Source organism: Saccopteryx leptura, chromosome 3, assembly GCF_036850995.1.
Source record: "Saccopteryx leptura isolate mSacLep1 chromosome 3, mSacLep1_pri_phased_curated, whole genome shotgun sequence".
NCBI lineage: Eukaryota > Metazoa > Chordata > Mammalia > Chiroptera > Emballonuridae > Saccopteryx > Saccopteryx leptura.
In genome coordinates this window covers 188372485-188392677 of record NC_089505.1, presented here as the reverse complement: position 1 = coordinate 188392677, position 20193 = coordinate 188372485, and the positions used below count along the sequence as shown (strand labels likewise).

General features: G+C 38.3%; 1 protein-coding gene across 1 annotated transcript in view; it reads left to right on the top strand.

Annotated features, from left to right (window-relative positions):
• The window catches only part of ADTRP (androgen dependent TFPI regulating protein), an 85562-nt gene extending 65746 nt beyond the window's left edge, over positions 1 to 19816 (top strand). Inside the window, exons 5-6 of the mRNA XM_066372244.1 lie at positions 7030 to 7181; positions 19726 to 19816. Of these exons, the coding sequence (XP_066228341.1) occupies positions 7030 to 7181; positions 19726 to 19754 (181 nt within the window). The 3' untranslated portion in view covers positions 19755 to 19816. The remainder of the gene's footprint in view (positions 1 to 7029; positions 7182 to 19725) is intronic.
• Positions 19817 to 20193: the final 377 nt, after the last annotated feature.

Genomic DNA, 20193 nt, shown 5'->3' with positions numbered 1-20193 from the left:
AAAATGGCAATAGGGAACCCACAAGTATCAATAATTACACTAAATGTAAATGGATTAAACTTACCAATAAAAAGACACAGAGTAGCAGAATGGATTAAAAAAGAAAATCCAACTGTATCCTGCCTACAAGAAACACATCTAAGCTACAAGAATAAAAACAAATTCAGAGTGAAAGGCTGGAAAACAATACTCCAAGCAAACAACACCCCCAGAAAAGCAGGTGTAGCAATACTCATATTTAATAATGCTGACTACAAGACAGAAAAAGTACTCAGAGACAAAAATGGTCATTTCATAATGATTAAGGGGACACTGAATCAAGAAGACATAACAATCCTTAATATATATGCACCAAACCAAGGAGCACCAAAATATATAAGACAGCTACTTATTGACCTTAAAACAAAAACTGACAAAAATACAATCATACTTGGAGACCTCAGTACACCGCTGACGGCTCTAGATCAGTCATCCAAACAGAGAATCGATAAAGATATATTGGTCTTAAACGAAATACTAGAACACCTGGATATGATAGACATCTACAGGACACTTCATCCCAAAGCAAAAGAGTATACATTTTTCTCTAGTGTACATGGAACATTCTCAAGAATTGACCATATGTTGGGCCACAAAGACAATATCAGCAAATTTAGAAAAATTGAAATTGTACCAAGCATATTCTCTGATCATAAAGCCTTGAAACTAGAATTCAACTGCAAAAAAGAGGGGAAAAAAAACCATAAAAATGTGGAAACTAAACAACATACTTCTGAAAAATGAATGGGTCAAAGAAGAAATAAGCGCAGAGGTCAAAAGATATATACAGACAAATGAAAATGACAATACGACATATCAGAATCTCTGGGATGCAGCAAAAGCAGTAATAAGAGGGAAGTTCATATCACTTCAGGCCTATATGAACAAACAAGAGAGAGCCGAAGTAAACCACTTAACTTCACACCTTAAGGAACTAGAAAAAGAAGAACAAAGACAACTCAAAACCAGGCAAAGAAAGGAGATAATAAAAATCAGAGCAGAAATAAATGAAATAGAGAACAGAAAAACTATAGAAAAAATCAATAAAACAAGGAGCTGGTTCTTTGAAAAGATCAACAAAATTGACAAACCCTTGGCAAGACTCACCAAGGAAAAAAGGCACAGGACTCAAATAAATAAAATCCAAAATGAAAGAGGAGAAATCACCACAGACATCATAGATATACAAAGAATTATTGTAGAATACTATGAAAAACTATATGCCACCAAATACAACAATCTAGAAGAAATGGACAAATTCCTAGAACAATACAACCTTCCTAGACTGAGTCATGAAGAAGCAGAAAGCCTAAACAGACCAATCAGCAGGTAGGAAATAGAAAAAACTATTAAAAACCTCCCCAAAAATAAAAGTCCAGGCCCAGACGGTTATACTAGTGAATTCTATCCAACATTCAAAGAAGACTTGGTTCCTATTCTACTCAAAGTCTTCCAAAAAATTGAAGAAGAAGCAATACTTCCAAACACATTTTATGAGGCCAACATAACCCTCATACTGAAACCTGGCAAGGATGGCACAAAGAAAGAAAATTACAGACCAATATATCTAATGAATACAGATGCTAAAATACTAAACAAAATACTGGCAAATCGAATACAACATATTAAAAAAATAATACATCATGATCAAGTGGGATTCATTTCAGAATCTCAAGGATGGTTCAACATACATATAACGGTTAACGTAATACACCATATCAACAAAACAAAGAACAAAAACCACATGATCTTATCAATAGATGCAGAAAAGGCTTTTGATAAAATACAACACAATTTTATGTTTAAGACTCTCAACAAAATGGGTATAGAAGGAAAATATCTCAACATGATAAAGGCCATATATGATAAACCATCAGCCAACATCATATTAAATGGCATACAACTGAGGACTTTCCACCTTAAATCAGGAACAAGACAGGGTTGTCCACTCTCTCCACTCTTATTTAACGTGGTGCTAGAAGATCTGGCCAGCGCAATCAGACAAGACAAAGAAATAAAAGGCATCCATATTGGAAAAGAAGAAGTAAAGGTATCACTTTTTGCAGATGATATGATCCTATCCATCGAAAACCCGAAGGACTCCACAAAAGATTACTAAAAACAATAAACCAATACAGTAAGGTTGCAGGATACAAAATTAACATACAGAAGTCCATAGCCTTTCTATATGCCAACAATGAAATATTAGAAAACGAACTCAAAAAAATAATCCCCTTCATGATTGTACCAAAAAAAAAAAAAAATACCTAGGAATAAACATAACAAAGAATGTAAAGTACCTATATAACAAAAACTACAAGGCATTGTTAAGAGAAATAGAAAAAGACACAATGAGATGGAAAAATATTCCTTGTTCTTGGATAGGAAGAATAAATATAATTAAAATGACCATATTACCCAAAGCAATATATAAATTTAATGCAATTCCCATCAAAATTCCTATGACATTTTTTAAAGAAATGGAACAAAAAATCATCAGATTTATATGGAACTATAAGAAACCCCGAATAGCCAAAACAATCCTAAGGAAAAAGAAGGAAGCTGGGGGCATTACAATACCTGACTTCAAACTATATTATAGCGCCACAACAATCAAAACAGCATGGTATTGGCAGAAAAATAGACACTCAGACCAATGGAACAGAATAGAAAACCCAGAAATAAAACCACATATATATAGTCAAATAATTTTTGATAAAGGGGCCAACAACACACAATGGAGAAAAGAAAGCCTCTTCAATAAATGGTGTTGGGAAAACTGGAAAGCCACTTGCAAAAGAATGAAACTGGACTACAGTTTGTCCCTCTGTACTAAAATTAACTCAAAATGGATCAAAGATCTAAACATAAGACCTGAACCAATTAAGTACATAGAAGAAGACATAGGTACTCAACTCATGGACCTGGGTTTTAAAGAGCATTTTATGAATTTGACTCCAAAGACAAGGGAAGTGAAGGCAAAAATTAATGAATGGGACTACATCAGACTAAGAAGTTTTTGCTCAGCAAGAGAAACTGATAACAAAATAAACAGACAGCCAACTAAATGGGAAATGACATTTTCAAACAATAGCTCAGATAAGGGCCTAATATCCAAAATATACAAAGAACTCACAAAACTCAACCACATACAAGCAAACAATCCAATAAAAAAATGGGAAGAGGACATGAACAGACACTTCTCCCAGGAAGAAATACAAATGGCCAACAGATATATGAAAAGATGCTCATCTTCATTAGTTATTAGAGAAATGCAAATCAAAACTGCAATGAGATACCACCTCACACCTGTTAGATTAGCTATTATTATTAACAAGACAGGTAATAGCAAATGTTGGAGAGGCTGTGGAGAAAAAGGAACCCTCATACACTGTTGGTGAGAATGTAAAGTAGTACAACCATTATGGAAGAAAATATGGTGTTTCCTCAAAAAACTGAAAATAGAACTTCCTTATGACCCAGCAATTTCTCTACTGGGTATATACCCTAAAAACTCAGAAACATTGATACGTAAAGACACATGCAGCCCCATGTTCATTGCAGCATTGTTCACAGTGGCCAGGACATGGAAACAACCAAAAAGTCCATCAATAGATGACTGGATAAAGAAGATATGGCAATATACACTACGGAATACTACTCAGCCATAAGAAATGATGACATTGGATCATTTACAGCAAAATGGTGGGATCTTGATAACATGATACGAAGCAAAATAAGTAAATCAGAAAAAAACAAGAACTGCATTATTCCATACATAGGTGGGACATAAAAGTGAAACTAAGAGACATTGATAAGAGTGTGGTGGGCCCTGGCCGGTTGGCTCAGCGGTAGAGCGTTGGCCTGGCGTGCGGGGGACCCGGGTTTGATTCCCGGCCAGGGCACATAGGAGAAGCGCTCATTTGCTTCTCCACCCCCACCCCTCCTTCCTCTCTGTCTCTCTCTTCCCCTCCTGCAGCGAGGCTCCATTGGAGCAAAGATGCCCGGGCACTGGGGATGGCTCCTTGGCCTCTGCCCCAGGAGCTAGAGTGGCTCTGGTCATGGCAGAGCATTGCCCCCTGGTGGGCAGAGCGTCGCCTCTGCTGGGCGTGCTGGGTGGACCCCAGTCGGGCGGATCCTGGTCGGGCGCATGCGGGAGTCTGTCTGTCTCTCCCCGTTTCCAGCTTCAGAAAAATACAAAAAAAAAAAAAAGAGTGTGGTGGTTATGGGGGGAGGGGGGAGAGGGAGAGGGAAAGGGGGAGGGGAATGGGCACAAAAATACTAGATAGAAGGTGACAGAAGACAATCTGACTTTGGGTGATGGGTATGCAACATAATTGAATGACAAGATAACCTGGACTTGTTATCTTTGAATATATGTATCCTGATTTATTGATGTTGCCCCATTAAAAAAATAAATTTATTAAATATTTAAAAAACAAACAAACAAAAAAACCAACTTACTATAGTTAAATCTATCTTTTTATTTATACTTTGGTTGTTCCTCTACCACCCACCATGAAAGCTGGAACACCCACTGGTGGGCGGTAGGGATCAGGTTGACTACCACTGCTCTAAACCTATGTACCCTGATTGATCAGTCACCCCATTAAAATAAAATAAAAAAATTTTAATATTCTCCACATGACACACTGTGGAAATGAAAAAAGTGGTACTTTTAAATTGCTATACATAAACTACGATATCTTCAGCTCAACTTATATTTGTGAACAAACTATTTTTAATGAATTTAAATAAAAATACAACAAGATCAAGATTGAATGATTTACATTTTGAGGCTGTGTTAAGAATAGCTACTACAAGTATAGAGCCAGATATTAAAAAAATAATAGGCGATGCACATTAGTTTTTTTGTTAATTTGTTGTACTAAATTACTTACATTTATTCATAAACAAATTATATAATAAAATTTTGTTTACTTAAATGAATCATTTTTGTATTTAACATTTTTTAATTTTAATATTTCATCTGGCCTGTGAAAAAAGTTTGCTTTCTAATCTGGCCTGGGGGCAGAAACTGTTGGCCACCCCTGACCTAGCCTATCCTGATTGTTACTAGAGATAAATAGCCTCAAAATAAAGGTTGCTGAGAAAGCTCCTACTGTGGCACCTCAGGGGAGAGAAGCTTTTCAATTCTTAATAAATGATCACAATGCGCCATTTCTATTTTACATGTAATAACCCTCTTAATCTTTACAATGGCCTTATAGGTACATAATATTTGCACCCTCACTTTACACCTGAGGGCAGGGACAGAAAGGTTAAGTTAATTGCTGAAGGCAACATGATGGATAGGTGTCAGAACTCAGATTTGAATTAGGAAGCCTGGTTCCAGATACTGTACTCTTAACCAATTAGAAACTGTAGCTGATATATCATCTTCCCCATAATTAATTTTATTATTATTATTATTATTATTATTATTTTGTATTTTTCTGAAGCTGGAAACGGGGAGAGACAGTCAGGCAGACTCCCACATGCGCCCGACCAGGATCCACCCAGCACGCCCACCAGGGGGCGACACTCTGCCCACCAGGGGGCAATGCTCTGCCCCTCCGGGGCATTGCTCTGTTGCGACCAGAGCCACTCCAGCGCCTGAGGCAGAGGCCAAGGAGCCGTCCCCAGCACCTGGGCCATCTTTTGCTCCAATGGAGCCTTGGCTGCGGGAGGGGAAGAGAGAGACAGAGAGGAAGGAGAGGGGAAGGGGTGGAGAAGCAGATGGATGCTTCTCCTGTGTGCCCTGGCCGGGAATCAAACCCGGGACTTCTGCACGCCAGGCCGATGCTCTACCACTGAGCTAACCAGCCAGGGCCCATAATTAATTTTAAAAGTTATTTCAGACTTTGGCATCCTCCAGTGTGGTTGATTTCCAGAAAACTACATTTTTCGACTTCACTTAAAACTATGGCTCTTCTCCTAGCATTTCTTTCTTTTTCTTGGCTTACAGGTATCACTTCTATTCTATCCTCACATGAGCAAGATCCAAGCCTTCTATAATCTCAGCCACTCATACTTAACACTCGACCCATGGCTCTCTCCAGGAGGTAAAATCAGGGCCAACAATTAAACCTCAGGTGTATGTGTTAGAGTAAAATGCTCAATTTCTGTCCCTCCTACCCAACAGACTTGAAGAGCCAATGAAAAGCTATACCTGACTCTTTTTTCTTTCTTTTTTTGTGTGACAGAGACAGAGAGGGGGACAAACAGGAAAGGAGAGAGATGAGAACCATCAATTCTTCATTGTGGCTCCTTAGTCTCCTTAATTGTTCATTGATTGCTTTCTCATATGTGCCTTGACTGGGGCGGAAGGGGGCTGTAGCAGAGCAAATGACCCTTTGCTCAAGACAGCAACCTTTGGGCTTAATGGGGTCATGTCTATAATCCCACACTGAAGCCAGTGACCTTGTGCTCAAGTTGGTGAGCCCACACCCAAGCCGGATGAACCTGCGCTCAAGCCGGTGACCTTGAGGTTTCAAATCTGGATCTCTCGTGTCCCAGCCTGATGCTCTATCTATTGCATCACCGCCTGGTCAAGCTACACCTGACTCTTAAGTACAGACATGTAAACCCCACTTGCCTGGCTGAGACCCAGCAAACAGATGCTATCTTAGCAAGCTCAATGTCTCAGCAGGTCTTACCTCTCAGGGAAAAGAATAAGTCATGTTCTCCACACCGTCTTTGACTAATGATGTGTTCAATAAACTCTCATATTTTTCAACATCACTGAAGTTAATTAATATTAATAGATTAGGTAAAATAGCCAAGTCCAGATCTTGAAATAGATATTTCTCATTAAATCAAGCCTATCTAGAAAAGACTCACTTCTGTGGGTTTGTGGAAAAGATTAACTGTTGACAAATACCCACTATGAATTTATTTCATTTGCCTGAGCTCTAGAACTCACTGATCTAAAAAGAAAATAGCTTTTCCCCTACTGTCCTAATTAGTGTGGCTTGTCATTTTCCACAGTGTCCTATGGATCTACTATAAGACTGGTACGTGGGTATACCCTGTGTTTGCAAAACTCAGCGCAGTGGGCCTAGCAGCCTTCTTCTCTGTCAGCTACATCTTCAGTGCCAGCATCTACCTATTTGGAGAGAAGCTCAACTACTGGAAATGGGGTCAGTTGATTTCTCTTTTACCTATAGAGATACTTCTTCATAATCCTCTCTCTACTGCTCCTGAGAAGAAAGGGGAAACTAGTTCAAAGCAGAAGGCAAAGGAAAAGCCTGGAGGAAGGCCATACTTCCTCAAAGAATCTCATCATATCATCTCCCTTCCTCCCATAAAAAATGTCTCATTTAAATTTAAGGCTAAAAATAATCTTTAAAGAATTTAGGAGTCAGAGAACAAGTAGTCACTAGCCCTAGAATGAAAAAAAAAAAAAAAGGATTCAGGTTCTTCCTCTTTAACTAAGGGCTTGAAGGAAACAAGATGTTTAAATGTCAAGGTTTTTTGTTGTTTGTATAGATTTGGCTTGGTTTGGTTTGGTTTGAAGGAAATGACCCTTTTAGGTCTTCCAATGTCAGCAATACCTTCGAGGATGAGTTCTCATCTCTTTCCCATTGGGTCACTTCTCAGCCTTTAGTAAAGCAATTACCAGATAAAATCACATCCTATACTTGAGGTTGAAATTCTCATCTAGACAGGGTCTTGGACAATGGGAGTATGTCACTGAGCTAAGCTTTCTAATTATAGGTGGGTAGAACAAGGTTGCTTCTTCATAAGAGAAAAATAATTATTTTTAAAATGGAAAATTTTATTCCTCTCCCTGCTTCTCCTACTACCCCAACCCCTAAATATGATTTTGTGGGAAAATTAATCACCAAAATGTCAGGTTGCAAAACAGCCATGATTTTTTCCCTACCCAAGGAGAAGTGCAGGAACTCTACCCTGATTTTTTATATAAGTAAGGTGAGGGTCACATACAGCCCCCCACACCACATGCCCACATGCCATTCTGTTCCATCAAAATAAAAATGGCAGAAGAGGCAGCTTCCGCCCAATCTTTGAATTGGTGTGAAAAATGTAAACTGTATATGCAAAAAAACCCACAAAAAACAAAACAAAAAAAAACAGAAAAACAAACAAACAAAAACTTCAAACAAACAAACAACCAACAACAAACATGACAGTTTCAGAAAATTTAATTCAGGAGTGCATATATCTGAGAGGAGACTGCAACACTGTTAAATAAGCATCCTGTTTGGCTTTTTCACCTGTTTTTCACTTGTGGAGAATTTAAGTGGTTAAGAAAGTCCCAAAGGCAATATCCTCCTTGAATGCAAACACTTAAAAAATAGAATATTAAAAATTACTCCCAAAATCAGGACTCCAAATCACAGGAAACTAACCAGAGGGAAAAAATGTATTGACATTTCAGATGTGTTAACATTCCATTCAAACTAGTTTGGGCTCCTTGAAATTCTGGGTAAAGATTTTTGATGCCTTCCTCAAATCTACATTTAAAAAAAAAGAAAGAAACTAATCCATTTAAAATTTGGCAGAGAAAAAAAATTGATTACTCAGAGCTTAGAGAACAGTAACTTTTAAAATCAATCGTATTTAGCTCATTAATGATTTTTAAATTACTGGAACAGTGACCAAAACATTCATTAAATTAAAAAAGAAAATTTTCACTATATTTAATATTTTTTGAGTCTTTATTTGCAACACCTAGCTCTTTTTAATAAGCCTTGTTGTTTAAATACTATATCCAACTTTTCACTAGAGTTAGGTACCAAAGAGCAAAGAAGCCAGCGTTGTCAGCATGTAGACTCTCATTTGCATCGTGCATATGTGAATGTTTATGTGAGTTAACTATTGTAAATGGGCAGAGACTACTGTGTCTCTTCTCTCTTCAGATTTTAACTCCTTCAGAGTAGATTGAGTAAAAAGTCATTTATTCTATACTGCATCAAAATAGGATCATAGATGTGTTAAATTCTGAAAAAATCTTAATTAAAATGGTTGACTGAGCATTAAAAAAGAACTTAGATCACTTAAAATTACAATGGCAGTGACCACGTTTTTTTATTTGTTTGTTGTTATGTTTGTTTGTTTGTTTGTTTGACTGATTTTAAGGAGAGGATGAGGAGGCAGAGACAGACTCCTGCATGCACCCTAATGGGATCCACCCAATAAGCCCATTAGGGGGTGATGCTTTGCCCATCTGGGGCTGTTCCTCCATTGCAACCAGAGCCATTTTTTAGTGCCTGAGGTGGAGGCGATGGAGCCATCCTCAGCTCCAACTTGCTCCAATCGAGCCATGGCTACAGGAGGGGAAGAGAAGAGAGAGAGAAGCAAGAGAGAGAGAGAGGAGTGAAGGAGCAGATGGGCACTTCTCCTGTGTACCCTGACCAGGAATTGAACCTGGGATTTCCACATGCCGGGATGATGCTCTACCACTGAGCCAACTGGCCAGGGTCGGCAGTGAACACTTTTAAACTGCTTAACGCTAAGCAGAGCTATCTATGTGAACACATTTTTCCATGTTCTAATCTGCTTAAAACACTCCAAGGCAGCGGTCCCCAAACTTTTTACACAGGGGGCCAGTTCACTGTCCCTCAGACCGTTGGAGGGCCAGACTATAAAAAGAAACTATGAAAAATCCCTATGCATACTGCACATATCTTATTTTAAAGTAAAAAAACAAAACAAAACGGAAACAAATACAATATTTAAAATAAAGTACAAGTAAATTTAAATCAACAAACTGACCAGTATTTCAATGGGAACTATGCTCCTCTCACTGACCACCAATGAAAGAGGTGCCCCTTCCAGAAGTGCAGCGGGGCGGATAAATGGCCTAAGGGGGCCGCATGTGGCCCGCGGGCCGAAGTTTGGGGTTTCCCTCCACTTTGTAACCTGTATCAATACCATTCAGATGACCTCTAAGAAGGGCAACTGCTCACCTCAGTTTAGTCCTAGTTAATGCCTCCTCTGCCCATGGGCATATAGTATAACACTATCTAGACTTGAACAGTCAACTGTGTAGATCCTCTATCTCTAAGTTCCTCCCCAGATCTTCTGTTCTGGATCTGCAGGAACACCCAGTAAGTAGCCACTTATTCTGTCCAAATCATGGATAACCCTACTTTCTCCCTTTTTCTACAGCCTGAGATTCCTTGAGTGAGAACAGAAATTCAAAGAAGTGCATTGATGATGCCATGGGAAGCAGTGGTTAGGAGAATTCTGTGCCACACTGCCTGGGTTCCTACCTTGTTCTTACCACTAGTAGTCCTGTGACGCCGTGCAAGGCACCTGATGTCTTCTGTTTCTTTTTTCTCTTGTGCATCATGGAGACACCTTCTGGGATCCTGGAGAACTATAAATAACTTGGGAAGTGTCAAGTGCCAAGAATAGGGCCTGGCACATAGGGTTAGTCACGATTGCTGTTAATGTCATTCTCCTCCAGCAAAAATCAGCAACCTTCTTTTCTATGTGGATTTTCCAATTCTCCCCTTCTATTTTATGCATAAATTAGCAGTTTTCCTAGCTAAGGCAATTAAAAGTAACTACCACCTTAACTGAATACAAATTGACAGAGACAGTGCAGTTCCCGAAGAACTTAAAGAGTTAATTAGGAGGTCAAGCTAATTCAAGTTAGAATTAATTGGAATTTCCGCTTCTGAAATCCTGAGACCCAGTATAGCCCTGCTGAGAGTTACCAGCGAAATACTGAGCAGTTAAGAAGTTATCAGTTGAAACCCATCTAATATGCAGGTGTCTCTCTAGCAGTATTTCTTGACCTTGACAGCATATTATAAAATCACTAGGCAAATTTTTAAAATACCAATTCCCAGGTCCACTCCACACTAATCAAATCCATCTCCGGAAAATGAGGATTTGGCATGGGTATTTTTAAAAGCTTTCCAGTCATTTTAATTTGCAGTCAAGGTCAAGAGCCACTGTCACAGAACAATATTTCTTAAACTCCTACATGCCTGCAAATCTTGTTGACATAAAGATTTTGTTAAAATGTGGATTCTCATCCAGTTATACCTTGTGGTTCTTTCCTTCTAATGTGTGGTCCAGAGAGATTGATGCTGCTGGTCTGAGGACAGGACCCTCTATGCCACAGGACCCTGGACTCCTCCAAGCGTAGATAATTATGTCTACAAGCATCCTTGTCCGATGCAGTGTTCTCTCAAGTCAGTCCTGGACTATCAAGAGTGCTGATAGTGATGGCCACAATTCTTTTAATAGTATTTGCTCCACAGAAGAGTTTTTTAAAGGATATTTTATTGTCAAAAGCAGCTTAGAGGCCACCTAGTTTACCTCCTTGGTTTTATCTACAAAGACATTTATTATAAGACCTGCCTTGCATGTTGTCCCTGATCATTTCATTAGAATCTTATTGTGAGATGACTCCTCATGCATTTCTAAAGCATTTTTGCCTTTCCTGTGCTTAACTTCTTCTCCCAAAACAGTCTCCTCTAGATTATTCCTATCCCTCCTCCTCAGCCTCTTTCCCCACGAGGGTTTCTCCAACAGCCCTCAGTGCCATCATTCCTGCTGCCTTTGCACCGTGGCTGCCCTCATCAGTGCTCAGATGTCATTCCTCTAATTCCCTGTACCCCCTAGCCATCTCCCTTCTCACCCTCCTCCCTGGCAGCCCACTAAGACTAGGCAAATGTTCTTCAAATTTTCAATTCAAAGTCTAACTGTAGTTTTTGTGGTTATAGATACATTAGGTGTAAATCTTTGTGAAGAATATGTTTGTAATTATCTTGTGTTATGACTATTAGAATAATAAGATATATAATTACATACAGTATCCATAGTGATGCTGATTTAAAAAAATGTTCCCTTCAGGTCAGATAGAGGAGAGGATTAGTGAAATAGAAGACAAGCAAATTGAGGCACAACAGAGAGAAGAAGAAAGAGACTCAAAAATTTAAAAAAATGAGATAGCCCTACAAGAATTATCTGACTCCATCAAAAAGAATAACATAAGAATAATAGGTATATCAGAGGGAGAAGAGAGAGAAAATGGAATGGAGAACATACTCAAACAAATAATAGATGAGAACTTCCCAAGCCTGTGGAAAGAACTAAAGCCTCAAGTTCAAGAAGCAAACAGAACTCCGAGTTTTCTTAACCCCAACAAACCTACTCCAAGGCATATCATAATGAAATTGACACAAACCAACAGCAAAGAAAAAATTCTCAAGGCAGCGAGGGAAAAGAAGAATACAACATATAAAGGAAGGCCCATTAGATTATCATCAGATTTCTCAGCAGAAACTTTACAAGCTAGAAGAGAGTGGACCCCAATATTTAAAGTCCTGAAAGAGAGGAACTTTCAGCCACGAATACTATACCCATCAAAGCTATCCTTCAAATATGAAGGAGAAATAAAAACATTCACAGATACAGAAAAGATGAGGGAATTTATCATCAGAAAACCCCCACTCCAGGAATTACTAAAGGGGGTTCTCCAATCAGATACAAAGAACAAAAAAAAAAAAAACAGAGCCACAAGTAAAAGCTCCAAGAAGAACACAATAAAACCAAATTTAAACTGTGACAACAACAAAAAGAAGGAAGGGGGAGAAGATGGAGATTAACAGTAGCAAAGGACGATGGAGTACAAAAGTACTCACAAAATAGTTCGCTACAATGAACAGGGTAGGGACCCTTTTCATTAATCAAAGGTAACCACCATTGAAAAAACCACCACAGAAGCACATGAATTAAAAAAGATAGCAACAGAGGAAAGATGTATGGAATACAACCAAATAAAAACAAAAGATAGAAAAACGAAAGAGAAGGATCAAACAAGACACAAAACTAACAGAAAGCAAGATATAAAATGGCAATAGGGAACTCACAAGTGTCAATAATTACACTAAATGTAAATGGATTAAACTCACCAATAAAAAGGCACAGAGTAGCAGAATGGATTAAAAAAGAAAATCCAACTGTATGCTGCCTACAGGAAACTCATCTAAATAACAAGGATAAAAACAAATTCAAAGTGAAAGGCTGGAAAACAATAATCCAAGCAAATAACATCCAAAAAAAAGCAGTTGTAGCAATACTCATATCGGATAATGCTGACTACAAGACAGGAAAAGTACTCAGAGACAAAAATGGCCATTTCATAATGGCTAAGGGGACACTGAATCAAGAAGACATAACAATTCTTAATATATATGCACCAAACCAAGGAGCACCAAAATATATAAGACAGCTATTTATTGATCTTAAAACAAAAACTGACAAAAATACAATCATACTTGGAGACCTCAATACACCGCTGACGGCTCTAGATCGGTCATCCAAACAGAGAATCAACAAAGACATAGTGGCCTTAAACAAAACACTATAGCACCTGGATATGATAGACATCTACAGGACATTTCATCCCAAAGTGACTAAGTATACATTTTTCTCTAGTGTACATGGATCATTCTCAAGAATTGACCATATGTTGGGCCACAAAAACAACATCAGCAAATTCAGAAAAATTGAAGTTGTACCCAGCATATTTTCTGATCATAAAGCCTTGAAACTAGAATTCAACTGCAAAAAAGAGGAAAAAAATCCCACAAAAATGTGTAAACTAAACAACATACTTTTAAAAAATGAATGGGTCAAAGAAGAAATAAGTGCAGAGATCAAAAGATATATACAGACTAATGAAAATGACAATACGACATATCAGAATCTATGGGATGCAGCAAAAGCAGTGATAAGAGGGAAGTTCATATCACTTCAGGCATATATGAACAAACAAGAGAAGCCCTGGCCGGTTGGCTCAGCGGTAGAGCATCAGCCTAGTGTGCGGGGGACCCGGGTTCGATTCCTGGCCAGGGCACATAGGAGAAGCGCCCTTTGCTTCTCCACCCACACCCCCTCCTTCCTCTCTGTCTCTCTCTTCCCCTCCCGCAGCCAAGGCTCCATTGGAGCAAAGATGGCCCGGGCGCTGGGGATGGCTCCTTGGCCTCTGCCCCAGGCGCTAGAGTGGCTCTGGTAGTGGCAGAGCGATGCCCTGGAGGGGCAGAGCAACGCCCCCTGGTGGGCAGAGCTTCGCCCCTGGTGGGCATGCCGGGTGGATCCCAGTCAGGCGCATGCGGGAGTCTGTCTGACTGTCTCTCCCCGTTTCCAGCTTCAGAAAAATACAAAAAAAAAAAAAATTAAAAAAAAAAAAAAACACCAAACAAACAAGAGAGAGCCCAAGTGAACCACTTAACTTCCCACCTTAAGGAACTAGAAAAAGAAGAACAAAGACAACCCAAAACCAGCCGAAGAAAGGAGATAATAAAAAAATCAGAGCAGAAATAAATGAATTAGAGAACAGAAAAACTATAGAAAAAATTAATAGAACAAGGAGCTGGTTCTTTGAAAAGATCAACAAAATTGACAAACCCTTGGCAAGACTTACCAAGGAAAAAAGAGAAAGAACTCATATAAACAAAATCCAAAATGAAAAAGGAGAAATCACCACGGACACCGTAGATATACAAAGAATTATTGTAGAATACTATGAAAAACTTTATGCCACTAAATTCAACAACCTAGAAGAAATGGATAAATTCCTAGAACAATACAACCTTCCTAGACTGAGTCAAGAAGAAGCAGAAAGCCTAAACAGACCTATCAGTAGAGAAGAAATAGAAAAAACCATTAAAAACCTCCCCCAAAATAAAAGTCCAGGGCCTGACGGCTATACCAGCGAATTTTATCAAACATTCAAAGAAGACTTGGTTCCTATTCTACTCAAAGTCTTCCAAAAAATTGAAGAAGAAGCAATACTTCCAAACACATTTTATGAGGCCAACATAACCCTCATACCAAAACCAGGCAAGGATGGCACAAAAAAAGAAAACTACAGACCAATATCTCTAATGAATACTGATGCTAAAATACTAAACAAAATACTAGCAAATCGAATACAACAACATATTAAAAAAATAATACATCATGATCAAGTGGGATTCATCCCAGAATCTCAAGGATGGTTCAACATACGTAAAACAGTTAACGTAATACACCATATCAACAAAACAAAGAACAAAAACCACATGATCTTATCAATAGATGCAGAAAAGGCTTTCGATAAAATACAACACAATTTTATGTTTAAGACTCTCAACAAAATGGGTATAGAAGAAAAATATCTCAACATGATAAAGGCCATATATGATAAACCATCAGCTAACATCATATTAAATGGCACTAAACTGAAGGCTTTCCCCCTTAAATCAGGAACAAGACAGGGTTGTCCACTCTCTCCACTCTTATTTAATGTGGTACTAGAGGTTCTAGCCAGAGCAATCAGACAAGACAAAGAAATAAAAGGCATTCATATCGGAAAAGAAGAAGTAAAGGTATCACTTTTTGCAGATGATATGTTCCTATACATCGAAAACCCCAAAGAATCCACAAAAAGACTACTAGAAACAATAAGCCAATACAGTAAGGTCGCAGGATACAAAATTAACATACAGAAGTCAATAGCCTTTCTATATGCCAACAATGAAACAATTGAGAACGAACTCAAAAGAATAATCCCCTTCACAATTGCAACAAAAAAAATAAAATACTTAGGAATAAACATAACAAAGAATGTAAAGGACTTATATAATGAAAACTATAAACCATTGTTAAGGGAAATTGAAAAAGATATAATGAGATGGAAGAATATACCTTGTTCTTGGCTAGGAAGAATAAATATAATCAAGATGGCTATACTACCCAAAGCAATATACAAATTTAATGCAATTCCCATCAAAATTCCAATGACGTTTTTTAAAGAAATAGAGCAAAAAATCATCAGATTTATATGGAACTATAAAAAACCCCGAATAGCCAAAGCAATCCTAAAGAAAAAGAATGAAGCTGGGGGCATTACAATACCTGACTTCAAACTATATTATAGGGCCACGACAATCAAAACAGCATGGTATTGGCAGAAAAATAGACACTCAGACCAATGGAACAGAATAGAAAGTCCAGAAATAAATCCACATATATATAGTCAAATAATTTTTGATAAAGGGGCCAACAACACACAATGGAGAAAAGAAAGCCTCTTCAATAAATGGTGCTGGGAAAACTGGAAAGCCACATGCAAAAGAATGAAACTGGACTACAGTTTGTCCCCCTGTACAAAAATTAACTCAAAATGGATCAAAGATCTAAACATAAGACCTGAAACAATTAAGTGCATAGAAGAAGACATAGGTATTAAACTCATGGACCTGGGTTTTAAAGAGCATTTTATGAATTTGACTCCAATGGCAAGAGAAGTGAAGGCAAAAATTAATGAATGGGACTACATCAGACTAAGAGGTTTTTGCTCAGCAAGAGAAACTGATAACAAAATAAACAGAAAGCCAACTAAATGGGAAATGATATTTTCAAACAACAGCTCAGATCAGGGCCTAATATCCAAAATATACAAAGAACTCATAAAACTCAACAACAAACAAACAAACAATCCAATAAAAAAATGGGAAGAGGATATGAACAGACACTTCTCCCAGGAAGAAATACAAATGGCCAACAGATATATGAAAAGATGCTCATCTTCTTTAGCTATTAGAGAAATGCAAATCAAAACGGCAATGAGATACCACCTCACACCTGTTCGATTAGCTATTATTAGCAAGACAGGTAATAGCAAATGTTGGAGAGGCTGTGGAGAAAAAGGAACCCTCATACACTGTTGGTGGGAATGTAAAGTAGTACAACTATTATGGAAGAAAATATGGTGGTTCCTCAAAAAACTGAAAATAGAACTTCCTTATGACCCAGCAATCCCTCTACTGGGTATATAACTCAAAAACTCAGGGTTATATACGTAAAGACACATGCAGCCCCATGTTTATTGCAGCATTGTTCACAGTGGCCAGGACATGGAAACAACCAAAAAGCCCGTCAATAGATGACTGGATAAAGAAGATGTGGCACATATACACTATGGAATAATACTCAGCCATAAGAAATGATGACATCGGAACATTTACAGCAAAATAGTGGGATCTTGATAACATGATACGAAGCGAAATAAGTAAATCAGAAAAAACCGGGAACTGCATTATTCCATACGTAGGTGGGACATAAAAGTGAAACTAAGAGACATTGATAAGAGTGTGGTGGTTACGGGGGAGAGGGGGGAATGGGAGAGGGAAAGGGGGTGGGGAGGGGCACAAAGAAAACAAGATAGAAGGTGACAGAGGACAATCTGAGTTTGGGTGATGGGTATGCAACATAATTGAACGACAAGATAACTTGGACTTGTTATCTTTGAATATATGTATCCTGATTTATTGATGTCACCCCATTAAAAAAATAAAATTATTAAAAAAAAATGTTTCCTTTACCATGAAAGCAGAAAAATGTTTGGATCTTGCAGAAGATGAGCATTAAATGTTTGGCCTAAAATATTTCTACTCCTTGGTACTATCTAACAGAGGATAAAGAAAGGACAAGTCCAGAGTGAACCAAACTTCCTAACCACCAAACAGGAGGTATTCCACTAGGAAAAACTTCCATCAATGAAGAAAAGAATGATAACAAACAACATTATTTCCCAATCAGAGTTTGAAATCCATTTTATAAACTTGTTTGTGTGAGATAATGTGATCTATTACTAAGTCAACAGTTTCCTTATCTCTAGCCATGCACTATGTAAACACAGTAAGAAAGGAATTTTGAAGACTCAAAGAAGCCTAGAAACTACTCTGCTCTGAGAGAATACAAGACTAGGGACCCACCCATACTTGCTAGAAACAAAAAGGAAAATATTATTTCTTTTATATTCATGCCATGTAAGTCTCGACAGAATGAAATGACTGTTGGAGCTCCACACAGATACACTTTTGGGGACAATGCCTTCTTTAGCACAGGGGTTTCTTAGTGCTCCATCTAGCTGCTTAGTGTCGGATGTGGGAGACTCTGTTCCAGTGGAAGGAATCACCTTCTCTCTTCCCACACAGGAACTTTCTATTACCACTTCTAGTCCTGCTTCTGTTGCTTCTCTCTGAGCCTTCATGCTCTGTTGTGTTTCTTAAATAGAAATGGAGCCTTCAATCCTTGGCACCTGGGATTGAAGGAGTGAGATGATGATTACAGTTAGACTCAATGTATGTTGGTGGTGCTGGGCGTTGGGGGGGAGGGGTGCTAAACAACATGAATAACAAAAGCTTTAGGAGCCCTCAGAACTAAATGGGGAATAAATTTAAAAAGTTTTCATTGACCAAGCTTTTGAATGTGAGGAAATAAATGTGTTATTTAGCATAAAAAAGGATTCATTAAAGGCCCCAAAATATATACTTCAGAAAAGAGATGGTACTGTGTTTGTACTTATAGACCAAATATAAAGAAAAGCTAATTGGGGCAGAGAGAATTCACATCAAAAATTTAAAATAAGTGGAAGCACAAATAAAAAGAACGTAACTAAACATGACACAGCAGGAAAAGTTAGGGTGGCTTTGCTGGACTGCTGAAGTTAGGCTTCCCTGATGAGGATGACAAGAACAGAAAGAGGACTGTCCTTAAAAATGCTGAAGAACATGACATCATGCCTCCCCACCCCCCGCCCCAAGCAAAGTCTCTTTCTATCCTCATTGAGATGTACACTTGAAACCTGTATGGTTTGTGAACCGTGTCATCCCAATAAATTAAAAATATATATATATACTGAAAGACGTGAATACAAGGATGGACATGAGGGTGCTGTAAGTAGGAACTGGCTGTCCCAGAAAGTCAGTGTGATGATGAGGTCACAAGGAAGACTTCAAATTGTCAGTCACTAAAGCCTCTGAGAAAAAAGTTCTTTCAAAATAAAGATTAAGGAAATATTTAGTGTTTACTATTAAGAATATAACAAGGGATGGGGGAGGGGAGAGAGACTCAGGGTTTACAGGGTAAAGCATGAAATTAGGAGCATGAGGTTGCTGTGGTACTACAGAACCAGAACTAGCAAGACTCTAAGTTCCAGAATAAACAAGAAGAGACTGAGTTGAAAAAAGTTTTCAAAGTAAAATTTATAGCATTTACCAATAGATAAGATAATGAGTTAATAAAGTTTTAGATATTTCAAAGCTTATGCAAAGATTTATAATCATCAAATATAGAGGTAACAGCTTGTTGGCTAAATGAAACTCATTCTAGAATCTAATGCTGTACTTTCAGCTGAATAAAGGTCCTTTAATGAGCTTGTTAAAAACTAATCAATATGCAAGTACTTTTCTGTCCTGGCTGATAAGTGGATTTGGTGAGAGGCCACAGAATGACCCCTAATTATGGGAATATTCACTCTTCTAGCTCCTCTCTAGTTCAATGTGTTCTCTTTTTCTCCATGTGCAAAGTCCTCAAGTTTGTCTGTGGATTGTGTACACTCTGTAAACACGCGCCCAAAAGCAACAGCATTCAGCAGCTCATATTAGATACACAAAGCCACATGAGAACCAATGGCACCATTGGTCAACTGGCTGGTTGTGAGCTGAGCACCAAGGGGAAACAGCGGAGTGGCTTCTTGCCCCTGTGATAATGGTGGTAGTGTTTTAGAACTCCTTAAAAGTACATCCTCTTGCTTTGGGAAAAGTGTCCTTGACTTTCCACTACCTTGAGTCCACTCTCTACCTACATTTGAACACCCATTAGGGAAACCCCCAAATCTGAAGTCTCTCTCTGTTCTTGTCTGCACAGGTGACATGGGACAACCAAGGAAGAAGTGATTATATGCTGTTTTCCAAGAACTAAAAAAAGAACAAAAAACCATGAGAGTCCTTTTTTTTTTAAATCTATTTATTGGGGGTGGGGATGGGAAGAGTAGGTGGAGAAACATAAAACAGTAGAAAGGACAGAAAACAATATTTAAATTTAATAAGAAGGTTATAAAGGTAGCTTAATTTGAGGACTCCTGGGTTTTGAAAGGCTTCCTACATGCAAAAAATAACTCCTGCTGACTCAGAATTTGTTAACTCCTGCTGTCTCAGAATTTGTTACCTTCCTCCGACCTCTGTGGAGAATGGTCTGTGGTCAAAATCTGGCCATAGGCCAAAGACACTCATAAACTGTGTTCAACAATGTTTAGGCAGATAAAAGAATTTAAGATCATTCAACCTCTTCACTTTACAGAGGAAGTAGCTGAGGGCCAAGATGAGAAGTTACCTG